Raw genomic sequence first — 15,347 nt, forward strand, 5'->3', positions numbered from 1 at the left:
CGCAGTCCCCATCTGCCCTCAGAGACCTGTGGGCCCTGGGCCTGGGCCCTGCTGAGGGCGTGGTCAGGGTGGGGGCGAGCTTTGCTTGGGAACCCCTCCCACTTGAAGACGGTTTTATCAACATCCTTAAAGCCAGCTCTTGCGCCGCGGGGTTCCTGACCAGCCGAGACAGAGGCTGTACCAGGGTCAGCCAGGGGGTGGGGGCGGGGCAGGGGAGGGGCCTGGAGCGGGGGTGGGACGTGTCCAGGGACCGGGGTGCAGAGAAGGGCTCGGGCTCAGAGCGCACTGAGGCAGGGGAGAGGAGTGTTCAGAGAGGGCCCGGCACAGGCAGGCGAGAGCTCCGAGGAGAAGGGGTCCCTGAGAAGGACCCAGGCTGGGAGGAGAGAGGGTCGTGGAGGGAAGGGAGGCCGGTTGAGAGGGTCAGAGCAGAGCCGGGCTTCACGGGAGGAAGGGCTCAGAGCACAGCCTGGGGGAGAACAGGGGTTCGAGGGAGGCGAGGGAGGGAACAGGCTGCCACACAGAAGGGCAGCTTCAGGGGATGGCAGGGTTGGAGGGTCTGGGCTCCATGGGGGCCGGCAGATGGGTGAAGAGGACCCAGCTCAGAGAGGGCCACTGCACAGTGAAGTGGGGACTCAGGGCGCAGCACAGGGGCTGGGGTTTCTCCACGGCAGAGGGTATCCTTGGGACTTTTGCAGGAAGGGGAAGCCACTTGGGGGCAAGTGTCAAAGAGATAATGAAAGCAAGGTGGGGTAGATGGGGGCTGGCAGGCTGAGGCCGGGGGTGGGGGAGGGACTTGGGGGACAGCATCCACAGGGTGGGACGGGCCGGGCTTGCAGAGAGGCATGGGCAGGTGAGTGGCCTGGACTCCAAGGAGACCGGTGTCATAGGGGCTTGGAGAGGGACACCTGGTCCCAGGGGCAAAGGGTTCCAACAGGTGAGGGGTCACAATCTTCAAGACTGGACTTTGGGGGTGAGCCACGTTATCTAGCGTGGGGCTCAGGGGCTCTGAGCTGGGCACCCGTGAGTCCGATTTGGGGAAAATATGGGGGCAGGAACTCCAACGGGGGTGGGCTCAGGAAGGACAGGGCTGTGAGGGCGGCCTGGGGGCGGGGCCTCAGTCAGGGATGGGATTGTGCAGAGCTGGGCACACCAGTGGGGGCCTGGGGAGCTGCACCCTGCTCAGGGAGAGACTGCAGTTGGGGGCCTGGGGGCTGGGAGGGGCCAGAGACTCAAGGAGGACAGAGGCCCTGGAGGGGGCTTGGAGAGGGTCTAGGGTCGTGCGGGGACAGGAGAGCAGACAAGGGCCGGGCTAGGCATGAGGATCCGCTTGGTGAGGACAGGCTGGAGGCACCTGGGCTCTGTGGGTGGAGGGGCTTGGGGAGACTCGGACACCCACCGGGCCTGGGGCTGCGGGGTGGATGGAGGGCCGGGACTGACATGCGGACAGAGCCGGGGGGAGCAGGAAACTCAACAGGCGGAGAAGGGGCAGCACGCAAGGGGAAGGGGCTCTGACACGGTCCTGGGAGCTGCGGGGGGAGCGGAGGGGGCGCACAGAAGGAGGAAGGGGCTCTCCCCTGGGGAGACAGATGCGAGGACTCAGCGAGGGGCTGGGGGCTCAGCAAGAGGGAGGGCGCAGGGGGTGGGGAGGGGAGACGCGGGTGGCGCGGGCACCGGGGTCTGGCGCTGCAGCGGAACGCATCCCTGGTCGGCTCTGCCACCCCGAGGGTCGCCGCTTCCGGCCGGCGCCCGCTGCCCCCACCCCGCCGGCGGGAGGGGGCGGGGAGGTGGCTGCGCCCGCCGCCGCCGCCGCCGCCGCCGCCGCCGCCGTGAGTCAGGCTTGGGCTGCAGCCGGCGGCCGGCCTGGCGCTGCGGAGGGAGCGCCGCCACCCCGCCGCCACCCCGCGCGCTTCCCGCGCCGAGGTCGGGCCGCTGGGACGCGGAGCGGCGGGACAGCCAGACCCCCGCGGCACGGCGGAAGGACGCGCGGGGCGCGGCGCTGGGTCGGGCCGGGCCGCCGAGGAGTCGCCAGTAGGTGAGGGCGCGCCGTCCGGGCGGCTGCGGCAGACCCGGGCCGGGCTGGGGGCCTGCGGGGCCGCGGGGCCTCGGCTGCGGACCCCCGGGGCGGCGCGGGGCGCGGGTGCCTCGTCGGAGAGTGTCCGTGTCGCAGAGTGTCATTGTGCGCCCGTTCCCGGCACGGCGCGAGTGGCCCGCGGCGAGTGCGCGCTCTTGGGGTCCGGGCGCCGCTCGGGGCCGGGGTGTGAGGGGGCGATGCGCGCGCGTTCGGAGCCCCAGCGGCCGCCGTGTTCCTCCTCGGGGGTTGCGTCGGGGCCTGTGTCGCGGTGTGTGTGAGTGTCACAGTGCGGGGTTGTTTACCTGGCGGCCTCTCTGAGCGCCTGGCGTGTGCCGGGGTCTGGGGAGCCGGGCGGTGGTGCCGGCGTTTGTGTCCGAGGTGTCAGCGGGCGCCAGCGCGCAGGTGCCCCGGAGCGCTCTGCTCCTTCCGCCAAAGAGCGACTGTGTCATTGTGGGTCTGCGTGCCCTGTGTGTGCCGGGCTGTGTGCGGGTGCCGGTTGCTGTGTTTACCGCAAGAGCGTGCCAGCCGGGATGCTGGGGGAGCGCTGCTGTTGCGTGTCAGTGGGTGACTGTGTGCAGATGGCGAAGTGGCGAAGAGCCCCCGACGTCCCCGCCAAGGCTGCTGTGAGGGCTTCGGCATCTGCGGCGGGTGGGGGTTGTCCTGGGGGGCTGTTTATGGGGCCGCAGGGGAGACGCCGCAGGGTGCCGGGGTGGGCCCGCTAGGGTGATCCGGACCCGGCTCATCCTTCCTCTCCCCCTCCCTGCAGGCCCAGGGCGCCAGCCAGTGCCCAGCCCCGCTGGGAGCCCCGGCCAGCACCACGGACGGCACCCAGGAAGCCCGAGTTCCCCTGGACGGGGCCTTCTGGATCCCGAGGCCCCCGGCAGCTTCGCCCAAGGGCTGCTTCACCTGCGTGTCCAAGCCCCCCGCCCTGCAGGCTCCAGTGGCCCCCGGCCCTGAGCCCTCAGCCTCACCCCCCATGGCACCCACCCTGTTCCCCATGGAGTCCAAGAGCAGCAAGACAGACGGCGTGCGGGCCACCAGCGCCCCCCAGGCCTGCAAGCACCTAGCAGAGAAGAAGACCATGACGAACCCCACGACGGTCATCGAGGTCTACCCGGACACCACGGAGGTGAACGACTACTACCTGTGGTCCATCTTCAACTTCGTCTACCTCAACTTCTGCTGCCTGGGCTTCATCGCCCTGGCCTACTCCCTCAAAGTGAGCCGGGTTGGGGGGGATGGAGGAGGGGGCGCGGGGGAGCAGGAGAAGCGGGTGCTGGTGCATCACTCTGCCCCCTCCCTCGCAGAGAAGCCCATGGGTGCAGCAGGTGCAGCGGAGGGGCCGAGGGATAGAAGGATGGTGGGGGACCCAGCGAGACACGGATGTCAGCCAGCTCCGGGCCGGCAGGGAGAGCTAGCCCATCCTCTCCTGAGCTGGGGAACCTTCCAGGGTGTCTTGTCAGGGCCCGGGGTCCTCAGGGCCAAGGTCTCTGCACAGCGAGTTTGGTCTGTGGGTTGGGGACCTGGGACTCGGTGTCCTGTCCCCTGGGCGGGGGACGTGGGAATTAGGCCTGGGTAAAGCTGCCCCTAGGCATATGGGATGGAGCCAGCAGGGAGATGAAGAGGCCTTGGAATCCTTCCCCTGTTGACAGGAGGAGAGGTGACGTCACTGCTGGAGGCCTTCTTGTCCAAGCCCCTTGCAGGGAACCTGATGCCAGGCAGGCACTCAGAGGGAGGCCATGACAGACAGACGGGGCTGCTGACCCCCAGCCGCTGCTCTGCCTCCCATCACACACGGTTTCTAGATGGTCCGTCTCGGGGGGGCTGTGTGGGAGCCGGGAGCCCGGGGGAGGGAGGCGTGAGGGTGTCCTGTACACCCTGACCCCACGCCCTGAGTGTGTACAGCTTCCAGAAGCCCCTTGCTGCTGTGAGAGGAGCTGGCTGGGAGCAGAGCAGTGTCCCAGGCAGACAGGACCCCATCCCCGCCCCGGGGTGGGGGCGAAGTGGAGAGAAATGGACCGAGATGGCGGGAGGGGAGCTGTGATTGACTCGTACTTGGGGTCGCACTTGGGGTCGGGAGATCCATGCAGATGTGTAAGGACCCAAGAGCCTGGGGCTGCTGGAGCCCAACCAGCAGGAAGGGGGGGTAGACTCAGGGCATCGCTCCCTTCCCGCCACCCCGGAAGGGCCTGGCTCATGTCTCGCCAGATCATCACTTTTCCCGAGCCCAGATCTGAGTGTCCAAGGCCAGGCGCATTTCACTGATTGCAGCTGCCCAGCGGGGCGGGGGCAGAACACGGGGCAGGGGGGTGGGGGGTGCTGGAGGCCGAGGAGGGGCTGGGCCCGAGAGGCTGGCCTGGGGGGAAGGTGCTGGGACAGCTCCGCCTCTCTGCACCTCTGAGCGCGGAGCCCCCTGCCCCGGCGTCACACGCTCTGGCCACCTGGCCTTCTTGTCCTCCTGACTTCTCACTGGCACCACGGTCACCCACCGCCTTCAAATCCAGGCCTGTGCACCCGGCCCTGGACTCCACCACACAGGAACTGTGTCCATTGAGTGTGCGTGAGTGTGCACGTGTGCGTGAGTGTGTATGCTATAGGCGTGAGTGTTGCACGTGTGTGCATGTGTGCCTGCATATAAGTGTGAGCAGGCGTGTGTAAGTGTGTGTGTGCGCATGAGTTGTGTAGGCGTGAGAATGCATTTGTAACTATGAGTGTGTGTGGGTGTGTGCACGTGTGTGTAATTATGTGTGCGAGCATGCATATAGGGGTGTGGGTGTGCATGTGTATAATTGTGTATATTGTGTGTGCATGCATATAGGTGTCAGCATGCATGTGTGTGTAATTGTATGTGTGGGAGTGTGAATGCATGGGTGTGCATATGTGACTGTATGGCACGTGTGTGCATGAGTGTGTGCCTGCATATAGGTGTGAGCATTTGTGTGTGTGTATGTGTGTGCATGAACTGTGTAGGCATAAGAGTGCACTTGTAACTGTGAGTGTGTGTGGGTGTGAGTGTGCATGTGTGTATAATTGTATGTGTGGGAGTATGAATGCATGAGTGTGCATATGTGTGTGCACGAGCATATGCCTGCATATAGGTGTGAGAATGCATTGTGTATGTGTGTGCATGAGTGTGTGGATGGGAGTGTGCATGTAACTGTGTGTATTGTGTGTGCGTGCAGGGGTCCCTGGGAATTGGGGGTGAAGCCCCAGGCCAGCCTCAGCTCTGCCTCCCTGGGCCCTCTTGCCCGGCCCCACCAGTAGCCTGTGGACCTGGGTCCGGCTGCGTGTGCGCCCGTGGGCAGCTGGCTGGCACAGGGCAGGCCCATCTGCTGCGGGTTGTAGGTAGGTCACAGATCTCTGAATGGTTCAGGATCCGCTCTGCAGTGCGGGTGGGAGTTGGTGCTTCTAGAGACGGAAGGGGATTCACCGTGCCTGCAGCCCGGCTGCTCCCTCACGTCCTTCCTGGGCATTAGCGAGGGCAGAAAGGCTTGGGGCTTCCCTGGGAGGGGCGAGCAAGGTGAGATGCCTCTGTCCCGGGCAGAGGGGAGGACAGACCTGGCTGGCATGGGCTCCCACACCTGGGAATTCGTCCATCTGCCTGTCCAGCTGCACGTCTCCTGGGCTGCTGCACCCTACATCGTTTGCAGCCCATTGTGGGCACTTCCAAGGGCGCCTGATGGCCTTGGGGTCAGGAAGCCTTGGCTAATTCCCCGCGCGTGGCCTCTTAAAGGCAGTGATCTCGCTTCACTGAGCCCATTTCCTCATCTGTTTACAAAACACAGCAAAACAAAACAACATTCAAATAAGCACAGGAGCAGGGCAGAGGCTGGCCTTTGGTGGGTGAGAAAGAAGCGCTGTGTCCCTAGCTGTCCCTGTCTGTCCCCGCCCACCCCCAGGGGCACGTTCAGTGCAGATCGGGGCCTCGTGGGCTCGGCCTGGTGTCTGGGGATGGCACAGACACAGAAGGCCAGTTCTCCATCTGTGCAGTCTGCACGAGCTGTTCACGATGACTCCCGGCTCCCCTTTCTCGGTCTGGAGAAGTCCAGCCTCCTCATCTTGGCATTCAAGGCCCTGCATGACCCACTTTTAACCCCTTCCCTAAGCTCACCAAACGCCCCAGCCCCTGCCGTTCTGTGAGCTCCCTGGGTGCGCTGGGCTGCCCCCAGCCTGGGACCTTTGTGAGGCCCAGGTTGCCCCCACCCCAAAGGCTCTGCTGCCTCCCTCTGGCTGAACCTTCCTCCCCATCAGAGAGCCCCCGACCTGACCACAGCTGCCCACCCCCGACCCAAGGCAGGACTGACCAAGTTGGGGGCCAAAGGATGCTGGAGGAATGGGTGGATGGACAGAGGGCGCGTGGGAAGATGCATACGCACCAAACGTTTCAGGAGAAGAACACGTCACTCCCAGCTTGGGCGTGAGGTTGGGGTCAGCCCCGGACACTTCTGGGGGAGGCAGCACTTTCCCTGGGCCTTGAAGGGTGGGTGAGGGGACAGGAGTTCATAAACTAAGACACGAGGGTGGGGCAGTCGGGGGGAACAGCAGGGCCCCATCCTCTGTGGGGAGCAGAAGATGGTCCAGGAAAGGCAGACTGAGGCCGTGCAGTGAAAGACTCGGAATTCCATGGGAAGGGTGTGGGGGACACGGAAGGGAGAGGTGATCAGAGCTGTGAACTCTGCAGCCAGGGTGGAGGGAGGGGGCGAGACAAGCCCAGAGGCAGGGAGGAGTGAGGGTCCGGTAAATGAAGAGTTAATATTATGTGACTTACTTTTTTTCTTCTTTTTTTTTGGCCATGCCATGCGGCATGTGGGATCTTAGTTCCCCAGCTGGGGGTCGAACCCACACCCCCTGCAGTGGAAGCATGGAGTCCTAACCACTGGACCGCCAGCGAAGTCCCTGTGTGACTTAACATTTTAAAAGATTACTCTTGCTACTAGTGAAGAATAGACTCTAAGGATGCAAGGGGTTGGGGAGTTGGGAGACCAAACCGAAGGCGGTTGACTTAGTCAAGTCTTGGTTCAGAGGGTGGGAGTGGAGACTTAAAACTGGTCCTGTATTTTGAAAGAAAAGTCAACAAAGAGTATCCTGATGGATTGGACATAAGGTGAGGGAAAATAGAGAAGATCCAAATATTACTCCAAGGATACTCATCTGAGCAGTTGAAAGAAGGGAGGTGCCATTTATAGATGAGGAAGGAGGCTGTAGGAGGGGCGGGTTTGTGAGGAAGAGACCCTCACTCACCTTGTCAACCCACCGATGCATGCACTCATGGTGCCACCCTTTCAGCTACCTACCCATCCACTTTCTCTCCAAAAATTCATCTATTCATCTTCTTTCCTTCCGGAATTTCACTTCCATACTGTCAACCATCCCTATATTCACTCTTTCACTTATTTACTAAATTCATGTTTCTACTCATTTCATCATCTGTCTTTTTTTTCTCCCTTTCCTTCCACTGTTTATCCACCAGCCTCATCCATTACTCTGTTCATCTACCCATCCACCCAGCTCTCCATCTAGTCTTTTTTTCTTCCCTGGATTCATCTGTTTCCCCCCTTACTCATTCATAGTAATAGCGATAGTAACAACAAGCCAGCAAATAACAATAACCATAAAACAACAACAATTAATTATTGAGCTCTTAATTAATTAATTATTGAGTATATTCTAGGCACCTTTTTAAGAACTTCTAATTATTTAATTAGATGTAGCATTTTATTTAATGATAACAAAACCCTATGAATAGGTGCAATTAATATCCTTGTTTTACAGATGAGGAAACAGGCACAGTGATACAAAGTAACTGCCTTGAGGTCACCATCAAGTTCCTTTCTCGGACCCTTTTTGAATCACTACACTCTTCTTCCTGTAGTCATCACCCTTCTGTCTATTCGTCCTCTCATCTCTTCCTCTCTCTGTCCCTTTTCCTGCACTTTCTATCCATCTCTCGGTTTATTCATTCATCCACCCAACCATACAGCCTTCCTTTGTACTATTCTCCATTCTTCTATCTACCAACTCCTTCTATCAGTATAGCTCATGAATCATTCATTAAAACTTCTATTCATCAGCCCTTCTTCTCTCTTCCCTTTCTCCTTCTCACAACCATGTATCCACCCACCCACCATCCAGCCAATCATCCGTCAACCATCAATACATTTCCATCTCTTCCTTTCATTTATTCCTGCTTCCCCTTCATTCACCTCCAAATTAAGTTGTCCAGTCATCCATTTATATATTATCCCTCCCTTTCTTTCCTCTACCCCGTTCTTCCAATTATTTATTATATCCATTCGTGTAATCAGCTGTTGAGCTGGTATCAATTCATCTATACACCCATCGACCCATCCTCCCTTTCCTTCACACGCTATCAATCTATCATCCCATGAAGATACACATTCATAAAAGAACTGTCCATCCATTTATCCATCTGAACATCCTCCCATTTTTCTTCCTTTCTTTTCTTTGACTGACTCACCCAACTATCCAATCATCAGTCTGTTCACTCACCCGCCTTCCTCCTTTTCTTTTTTTTCCACCCAACATCACCCATCCACCTCTTCACCCACCTGCCCTGCATCCATTTATCCATTCCATTCCTCCATGTTTATTCCTCCTCCTCTCACGTCATTTCACCCACCCACCATCCTTTCCTTCCCTTTGCCTTCCTTCTGCTTTTTAGACTGCTCTTCTCGGCCTCCTTTCCTGGATGCCTCTTGCTTCCCAGATCTTTTAACGTTGGGATGCTCTGGGGCTCAGTCCCTGGTCCTCTTCATCTCTTGTCTGCACTCTCTCCCGTGGTGCTCTCACCCAGCCTCATGGCTCTAAGTAGCATTTTCATGCTCATGCTTCTCCAATTTGTATCACTGCCCTAGACCTCATCCCTGAACTGTAGGCTCATATAAAACCTACCTGCTCAAAATGTCCAGCTCTATGTCTAGAAGACATTTCTAGCTAAACATGTCAGAAATCAAACTACTGAACCATGCATAAACTTGCTCCTCCTGGAGTCTCCTACAGCTCCCTTATTTCAGTACATCAAATCAAAAAGCCTTGAAATCATCTCAAATTCCTTTCTTTTTTAATCACACTCCACATCTGATCCCAGTAAATACTGTCAGGTGTATCTTCAAAATAGATCCAGAAAAAGGTCCGTTCTTACCACCTTCACAACCACTGCCCTGATGCAACCCACCCTGACCACTCACCTGGACTGTTAGCCTCTTCTCTGCTTTGTCCAGCCTCTGCCCCTTCCACCTGTTCTCCACACAGCATCCAGAATTACCAGGTTAAAACACGCCACAGCCTGCCATTGTTTTTTCTGCTAAAAAGCACCTACAGAGTCCCACGCAATCTGCTCCTTAACAATTTCCTCTCTGACCGTAAGTCTCACTCCCCTTCCCCTCTGGGTTCTGCTCTCCCCACACTGGCCTCTGGTTATTCCTCAGAACACAGGTTCATCCCCACCTCAGAGCTTCGTGCTCTGAGACGTGCTTTCCCTGCAGATAAACATATGACCGAGTCTGTCACACTCTTCCGGGCTTTACTCAAATGTCCATACTCCATGTATTCTTTCCTGAGCACCCAGCTAGAATCATACCTCCCCCAATGCTCTCCGCTCCCTGTCCTCAGTTTTCTTTTTAGCACATTTAACACACTATATATTTTACTTATTTATTGTGTTTACTTTCCATGTCCTCTCCCTTAAATGTGTCCTTAAATGTAAGCTCCATGAGGACAGGGGACTTTGTTTTGTTCCCTGCTGTACACTTGGACCTAGAAGAGCAGCTACACAGAGCAGGAACTGAATATTGCTTGATTGAGTTAATGAACCTATTCACCTACCCTGCATTGGTCTGTACTATAATCTACCCAACAACCCTCCCTCCTTTCCATTTATCTACCCATCCCATTCACCCAACACACATTCATATATCCATCTATCCTCCATTCCATCCATTTGACACACTTTTAAATGTCCATATGTGCACCTTTCCCACCACTTCAGTGCACATTCACACAACCATCTTATCTGCCTATCCCAACAATTCAGCATTTATCTCTAAACCCATCTAGCCACCTGTCCTACCCATCCAACATATACTCATGTATCCATCTATCCCCCTGTCCAGATTATCCAGCGTATATTCATAAACTCATCTACCAGCCTGTCCCGCCCATCCAGTATACCTTTCTATAACCGCCTAGGTACCTGTTCCCATCATGCAACATAATTTCGTATATCCATCTGTCTACCTGTCCTGCCCACCTGGCATACCTTTATGTGTCCATCTAGCCTGTTCCATCCGTTCAGCACCCATTCTCAGATATTGATCTACTTGCCTGTCCTACCTGTTGAGCATGTTTCACGTATCCATCTGTGTACCAGTCCTTCGCTTCTGGCAAACATCCGTGTATCCATCCAACCATCCCTTCCATCCAGCATCCATTCCTATGTCCGTTTCTCTGTGTGTCCCATGCATCCAGCACGGGACGTTCATATCTCCCTCCTTCTCATCATCCACCTGCCTTCCCATCATCAAATCACCTGTCCAGTTCTCCTCTTCCCTGATCTCCTTTACAACTGAATGGATGGGTTACTCAGCCATCCACTTTCAACATCCATCTCTATCTTTCCTTTCCTCATTCCAATATCCAACAAGGAAGTCATGACCAATTGTTTATTTTTAAATAAATCAGCCTTGTTTCAACATGAGGGAAAAAAAATCAATGAATATAATTTACTAGTTAATGAATTAGAGAAAAAATATGTTTATCTCATGGGGATTTTTAAAAATACAGCGATCTACCTCTAATAATACAATGAACATCATTCTTAGTCGTGAGCTTTACCATTAAGACTGAGAGTAGGCTGCCTGTTACATCATTGCTAGTCAGCATCGTTCTGAAGTCTTTGCTTCCATTATATAAGAGCTTGCTTTGGACCAGACACTATGCTAATGCTTTGCGTCCACCAACTCATTAATTCCTTTCAACAACCCTATGCCGTAGGTACTATTGTTATCTTCCTGTTACAGGTGAGAATACTTGCTAAGATTATGCAGTGATTGGCAAAACTGGGATTCAAATCCAGGCATCTGTACTCTTAACCACTGTGCTACAGAGTCTAAGAATAAAGACTTGAAGGAAGAAATAGAACTGTTATTTACAGTAGTTATGATGCATTACATAGAAAACTTGGTCTGTTATCATAATTAATACAATAGTTTAGCTGGATACAAAATCAGTCTATAGAAGTTGAACTTCTATACACCAGCAAAATTCAGTTAGCAATGTAATCTTAGACATCACTTACAATATAATGACAACCAAAATAAACAGACTAAGTCTAACAAAAGATATAATAGCTCTTTCTTCTGGAGAGAATTATAAAATTTTATTTTAATGACAATGTTGAATAAGACCTAGATAAGGGGGTGATACATCATGTTCTCACAACGGAAGATAAAACTCAGTGAAGATGTGGGCTCTCTCCAAAATCACTAGAATAAAAGTTCCACAAGGGCATAGACTTTATTCTTTTCTCCTTCCCTTCCCTAGTTCCTCAAGGCCAGCTTCTTTTCCTCCCTCTACCTCTCCATTCTATACAATCCACCTTAAGTCACCCAATTTTCCACCCCTTCCCCAGTCCCTCCAACTTGTCCCCCAGCTCCACTCCACTCCATCTCCTCCTTCCCTTCCTCACCCCCTCCATCCACTGCCAGACAGTCACCTCTGTCTTCTTTCTTCTCTCCTCTCCCTCTGTTCCTTCCACCATTCACCTCCTCCATCCATCCAGCCACAGGAAATCCATCTACCCAGCCACACTCCCACCACATCTTTGTCCCCACCGCCTTAACTTCCCATCTATTCTCCCGTCCATCTGCGTAACCCACCCTCCGGGCAGCCAGACATCAATGTCCTCTATCTGCCCAACCCAGCCCCCTGCCTTTTGTCCATACATCCATCCGTACATCCATCCATACATCCATTTATCCACCAGTCTGCTGATGCAGATACTTTCTCTCCCTGCCTCTCTCATCTCTCCGCTTCCTCCTTCTCCTCCTCCTCCCAGGCTTTGCTGTCTGTTTGCAGCATGCTCAGACCTACACTTCTCTGGACTCTGTGGAAGGAGAGGGGATGGAGAGGGGACTCCTCAGACCTAGCCTGGATGAAGGGACACGCTCCCCAGGGACACCTCTTCACAGCCAGAGGATCTTGGAAATGGGTCCACTGCTGTCCACCATCTCCCCAGGACTTACTGGGCTCCAACCGCTCCCTTCACTTTAATATCCCGTTGCAGGGACCCCAGGGCTGCCTCCCGTCCAAGCATAGTGTGTATTCTCAGGGAATCCCAGTTAATTTTAAATGAGGTGGGGCCAATCAGATTAGGACACACGTGTATTGTCCCATCATCCAATCACATAACTCTCTCTGAGACCGGCTTCCTCTTTTGTTTTATTTATTTATTTTCCCAGCATTATTGAGGTATAATCAACCTACAACATTGTATATGCTTAAGGTGTACCACGAAATGATTTCCACAATGGGGTTAGTTAATACTCATCATCTTACATAATTATCTTTTTTTTTTTTTTGGTGGTAAGAACACTGAAGGTCCACTCTCTTAGCAACTTCCAAGTATATAATACAGTATTAACAATCCATTTTATTTTATATAGTTTTAGATTTATAGAAAAGTTGCAAAAAAAAAAAGATACAAAGAATTCCTATATACCCTTCACCCAGACATCCCAATGTTACCAGTTTACCATATTCACCTTTTCTTCTCTCTGTCTATAAATACCTATTATTTATTTTGTAAACTGTTTGAAAGTAAGTTTCCGACCTAATGCCCCAGAATCCAGGGCACGTTTCCACCCAGCAAGGGCATCGTTGTGCAGCAGCCCCGCACGGTTGTCAGGAATCAGGAATCGGCAACTGACCCTGGCTTGGGGCTACACTCTCAAGGGCCCTCTGCCCTCATACCCTCCCGCCCTCCCACCTGGCCCCCGCCTGTGTCCACCCCTCGGCGCCGGCTGCTGGTCTCACCTCCTCCTTCTGGCTTCAGGTTCGGGACAAGAAACTTCTCAACGACCTGAACGGAGCGGTGGAGGACGCCAAGACCGCTCGGCTGTTCAACATCACCAGCTCTGCCCTGGCGGCCTCCTGCATCATCCTCGTCTTCATCTTCCTGCGGTACCCGCTCACCGACTACTGAGGCCCCAACAGGCACCACCAGCCTGGAGGTGAAGCTCTGAGATGGGTTCATTTTCGTGGCTGACGAAAGCTGGATGCCCTGCAGTTGGGGCGGAGCCGGAGCCCCCCTGAAGCTGTGAGCCCGGCAGCGAGGCAAGGGCACGGTGAGCTTCGTGCCGGCCCACCCTCTCTGCCTCCTGGTCCTCCGCCTGTTTCTGGGGGGGCCCGTGGGTTTCTTCCTGTGCTGCTGCACCCTGGCTTCCAGTGGCTGCCCTCCCTACCTGCCTGTGCCCCCACCCAGGCTCCTGGGGCCCCTCAGACCTCACACCCAGCAAGAAGGGCTTTTGTGGGAGCTTCCCAGGATGGGGTGGCTGCCAGCATCTGGGGACTGACTCTCTCCTCCCTGACGCCACCTCCTCCAAGCTGTGACCCTGCTCAGAGCTCTTGTATCTGTGAACTTCCAATAAAATACCTGCCCAGCTCTGGCCCAGCCTCCTGTCCCCCGCTTGGGCAGGGCTCGGGATCTGGAGGCTTTGGGAACCCCATGCAGTCACTGCCTGGGGGTCCAGGGCCGCGAGTGCTGCATCCAGCTGACTTTTCCAGGGAAAGTTTGCTCCATAATCCAGGCGGTCTGCTCACTGTGCAACACAGGACTGAGGGGGCTTTTGGCAGAGTGTGCCCCTAACGCGAGTCCCCACGAGGATCATGGGGAGAGGAGGGAAGGGGGGCGGGCACCAGGAGGGAGCCCCCGGCAGCTATGGCACTGCCCTGGCCTTCCCAGTCCGTCGTGGGGACCTGGGACCTGGGCAGCTTCCTCCGTTTCCTCATCCACCAAGTAGGGGATGTGGTTTTCCCATGTCTCAGAGGTGCCGTGAGGAACACCAGGGGGGAAAGCGAGGCATCAGCTGGAGGTCGCTGCTTCAGGATCAAGATCGGTGTGGGCGGCACGCGCCGGGAGCCAGGGCAGCAGTGCCTGTATGGAGGTGGGCTCTGCTCACAGCCCAGCAGGGAACGTCAGCCTCTGAGAGCAAGTCTGAGGAGCCCTAGGACAGGAGGAGCGCAGGCCCCGTGGGACGTGAGGCAGGAGGCCCGATTCAGCCCAGGAGCTGCAGCGAGCGCAGCAGGTGGAGGGACCCCAGAGCCAGCCGAGGCCTCACCGTGAGGGATGCAGCTGGTCTAGGAAGCAGGGGAGGCTGTGTGCAGGCAGACCTCTTCCATCGCTGGGGCGATGGTTGTGGTCGTGTGGATGTGGGGTCAGGAGTCGGGGGCTCCCCTCGGACCTCCTGGGAGAGAGGGGCCCTCCCAGTGGAGTCCTCTGGGGAAGCAAATCTTCGGGATGGGCCGTGGGTCTCTGGAGAGGTGTGGGCCAGCTGGGTTGGGTGGTTGCCCGTCTAATGGCCCAAGTCGTGGGCTCAGTGGCCTTCTCACGCGGCGCCCAGCTGCACAGGCTAGAGAGAGGGAGCCCCCATGCAGGAGGCTGGGAGGGGTGTCCAGGAGGTGGGTGTCGGAACCGGACACAGGCTGGTGTTTGGTTGGGGAGGACAGGAGGCGGCTGAGGGGCCCGGGGGCTAGAATCCTGGTGGGTCCCCTGCCGGGAGGGATGGGGGCTCAAGGCGGGGGGCGGGTCATGGGAGCAGCCGTTCTGAGTGTTATGACCACTGGGCCTGAAGAAGTGTTTCCCAGGTGAGACTGTCAAGAACCTGGGTGTTGGCTGCACCCCCGTGGATACGGCCCAGGGCTCGGAGTGGAGACTCGAGCTGGGTCTGGAAGCTTCAAGCAAAGCGGGTGCAGCCTGGGTGGATGGGGGCAGAGATGGGGTGAGTGAGCCTGAGCCGACACCTGCAAAGGAGAGGCAGGAGCGCTGGGGGCCCAGGATGGGGCAGAAAGCAGGGACACGGTGCTGCTGACCCCTGACCCTGGGCAGTGGTGGATTGGGGTAGAACGGGCAGTCGGGGCTCTGCAAGGTAGTAGGGAGTTGAATCGCGGCCACCCCTTGGAGGGGAGCAGCCAGCTTTCCAGGTGGCCTCTATGGAGGGCTGGAGCCGGAAGGGCAGTTGGCAGTGGGGCTGAGCAACCG

General features: G+C 56.3%; 1 protein-coding gene across 1 annotated transcript; it reads left to right on the forward strand.

Annotated features, from left to right (window-relative positions):
* Positions 1-1,315: 1,315 nt before the first annotated feature.
* IFITM10 (interferon induced transmembrane protein 10) lies at positions 1,316-13,731 on the forward strand. Its single transcript, XM_068556167.1, has 3 exons — positions 1,316-1,330; positions 2,838-3,290; positions 13,143-13,731. The coding sequence occupies exons 1-3, from the start codon at positions 1,316-1,318 to the stop codon at positions 13,290-13,292; spliced, it is 618 nt and encodes a 205-aa protein (XP_068412268.1). The 3' UTR covers positions 13,293-13,731.
* The last annotated feature ends 1,616 nt before the right edge of the window (positions 13,732-15,347 follow it).

This window comes from Eschrichtius robustus, chromosome 11, assembly GCF_028021215.1.
Source record: "Eschrichtius robustus isolate mEscRob2 chromosome 11, mEscRob2.pri, whole genome shotgun sequence".
Classification (NCBI taxonomy): Eukaryota; Metazoa; Chordata; class Mammalia; order Artiodactyla; family Eschrichtiidae; genus Eschrichtius; species Eschrichtius robustus.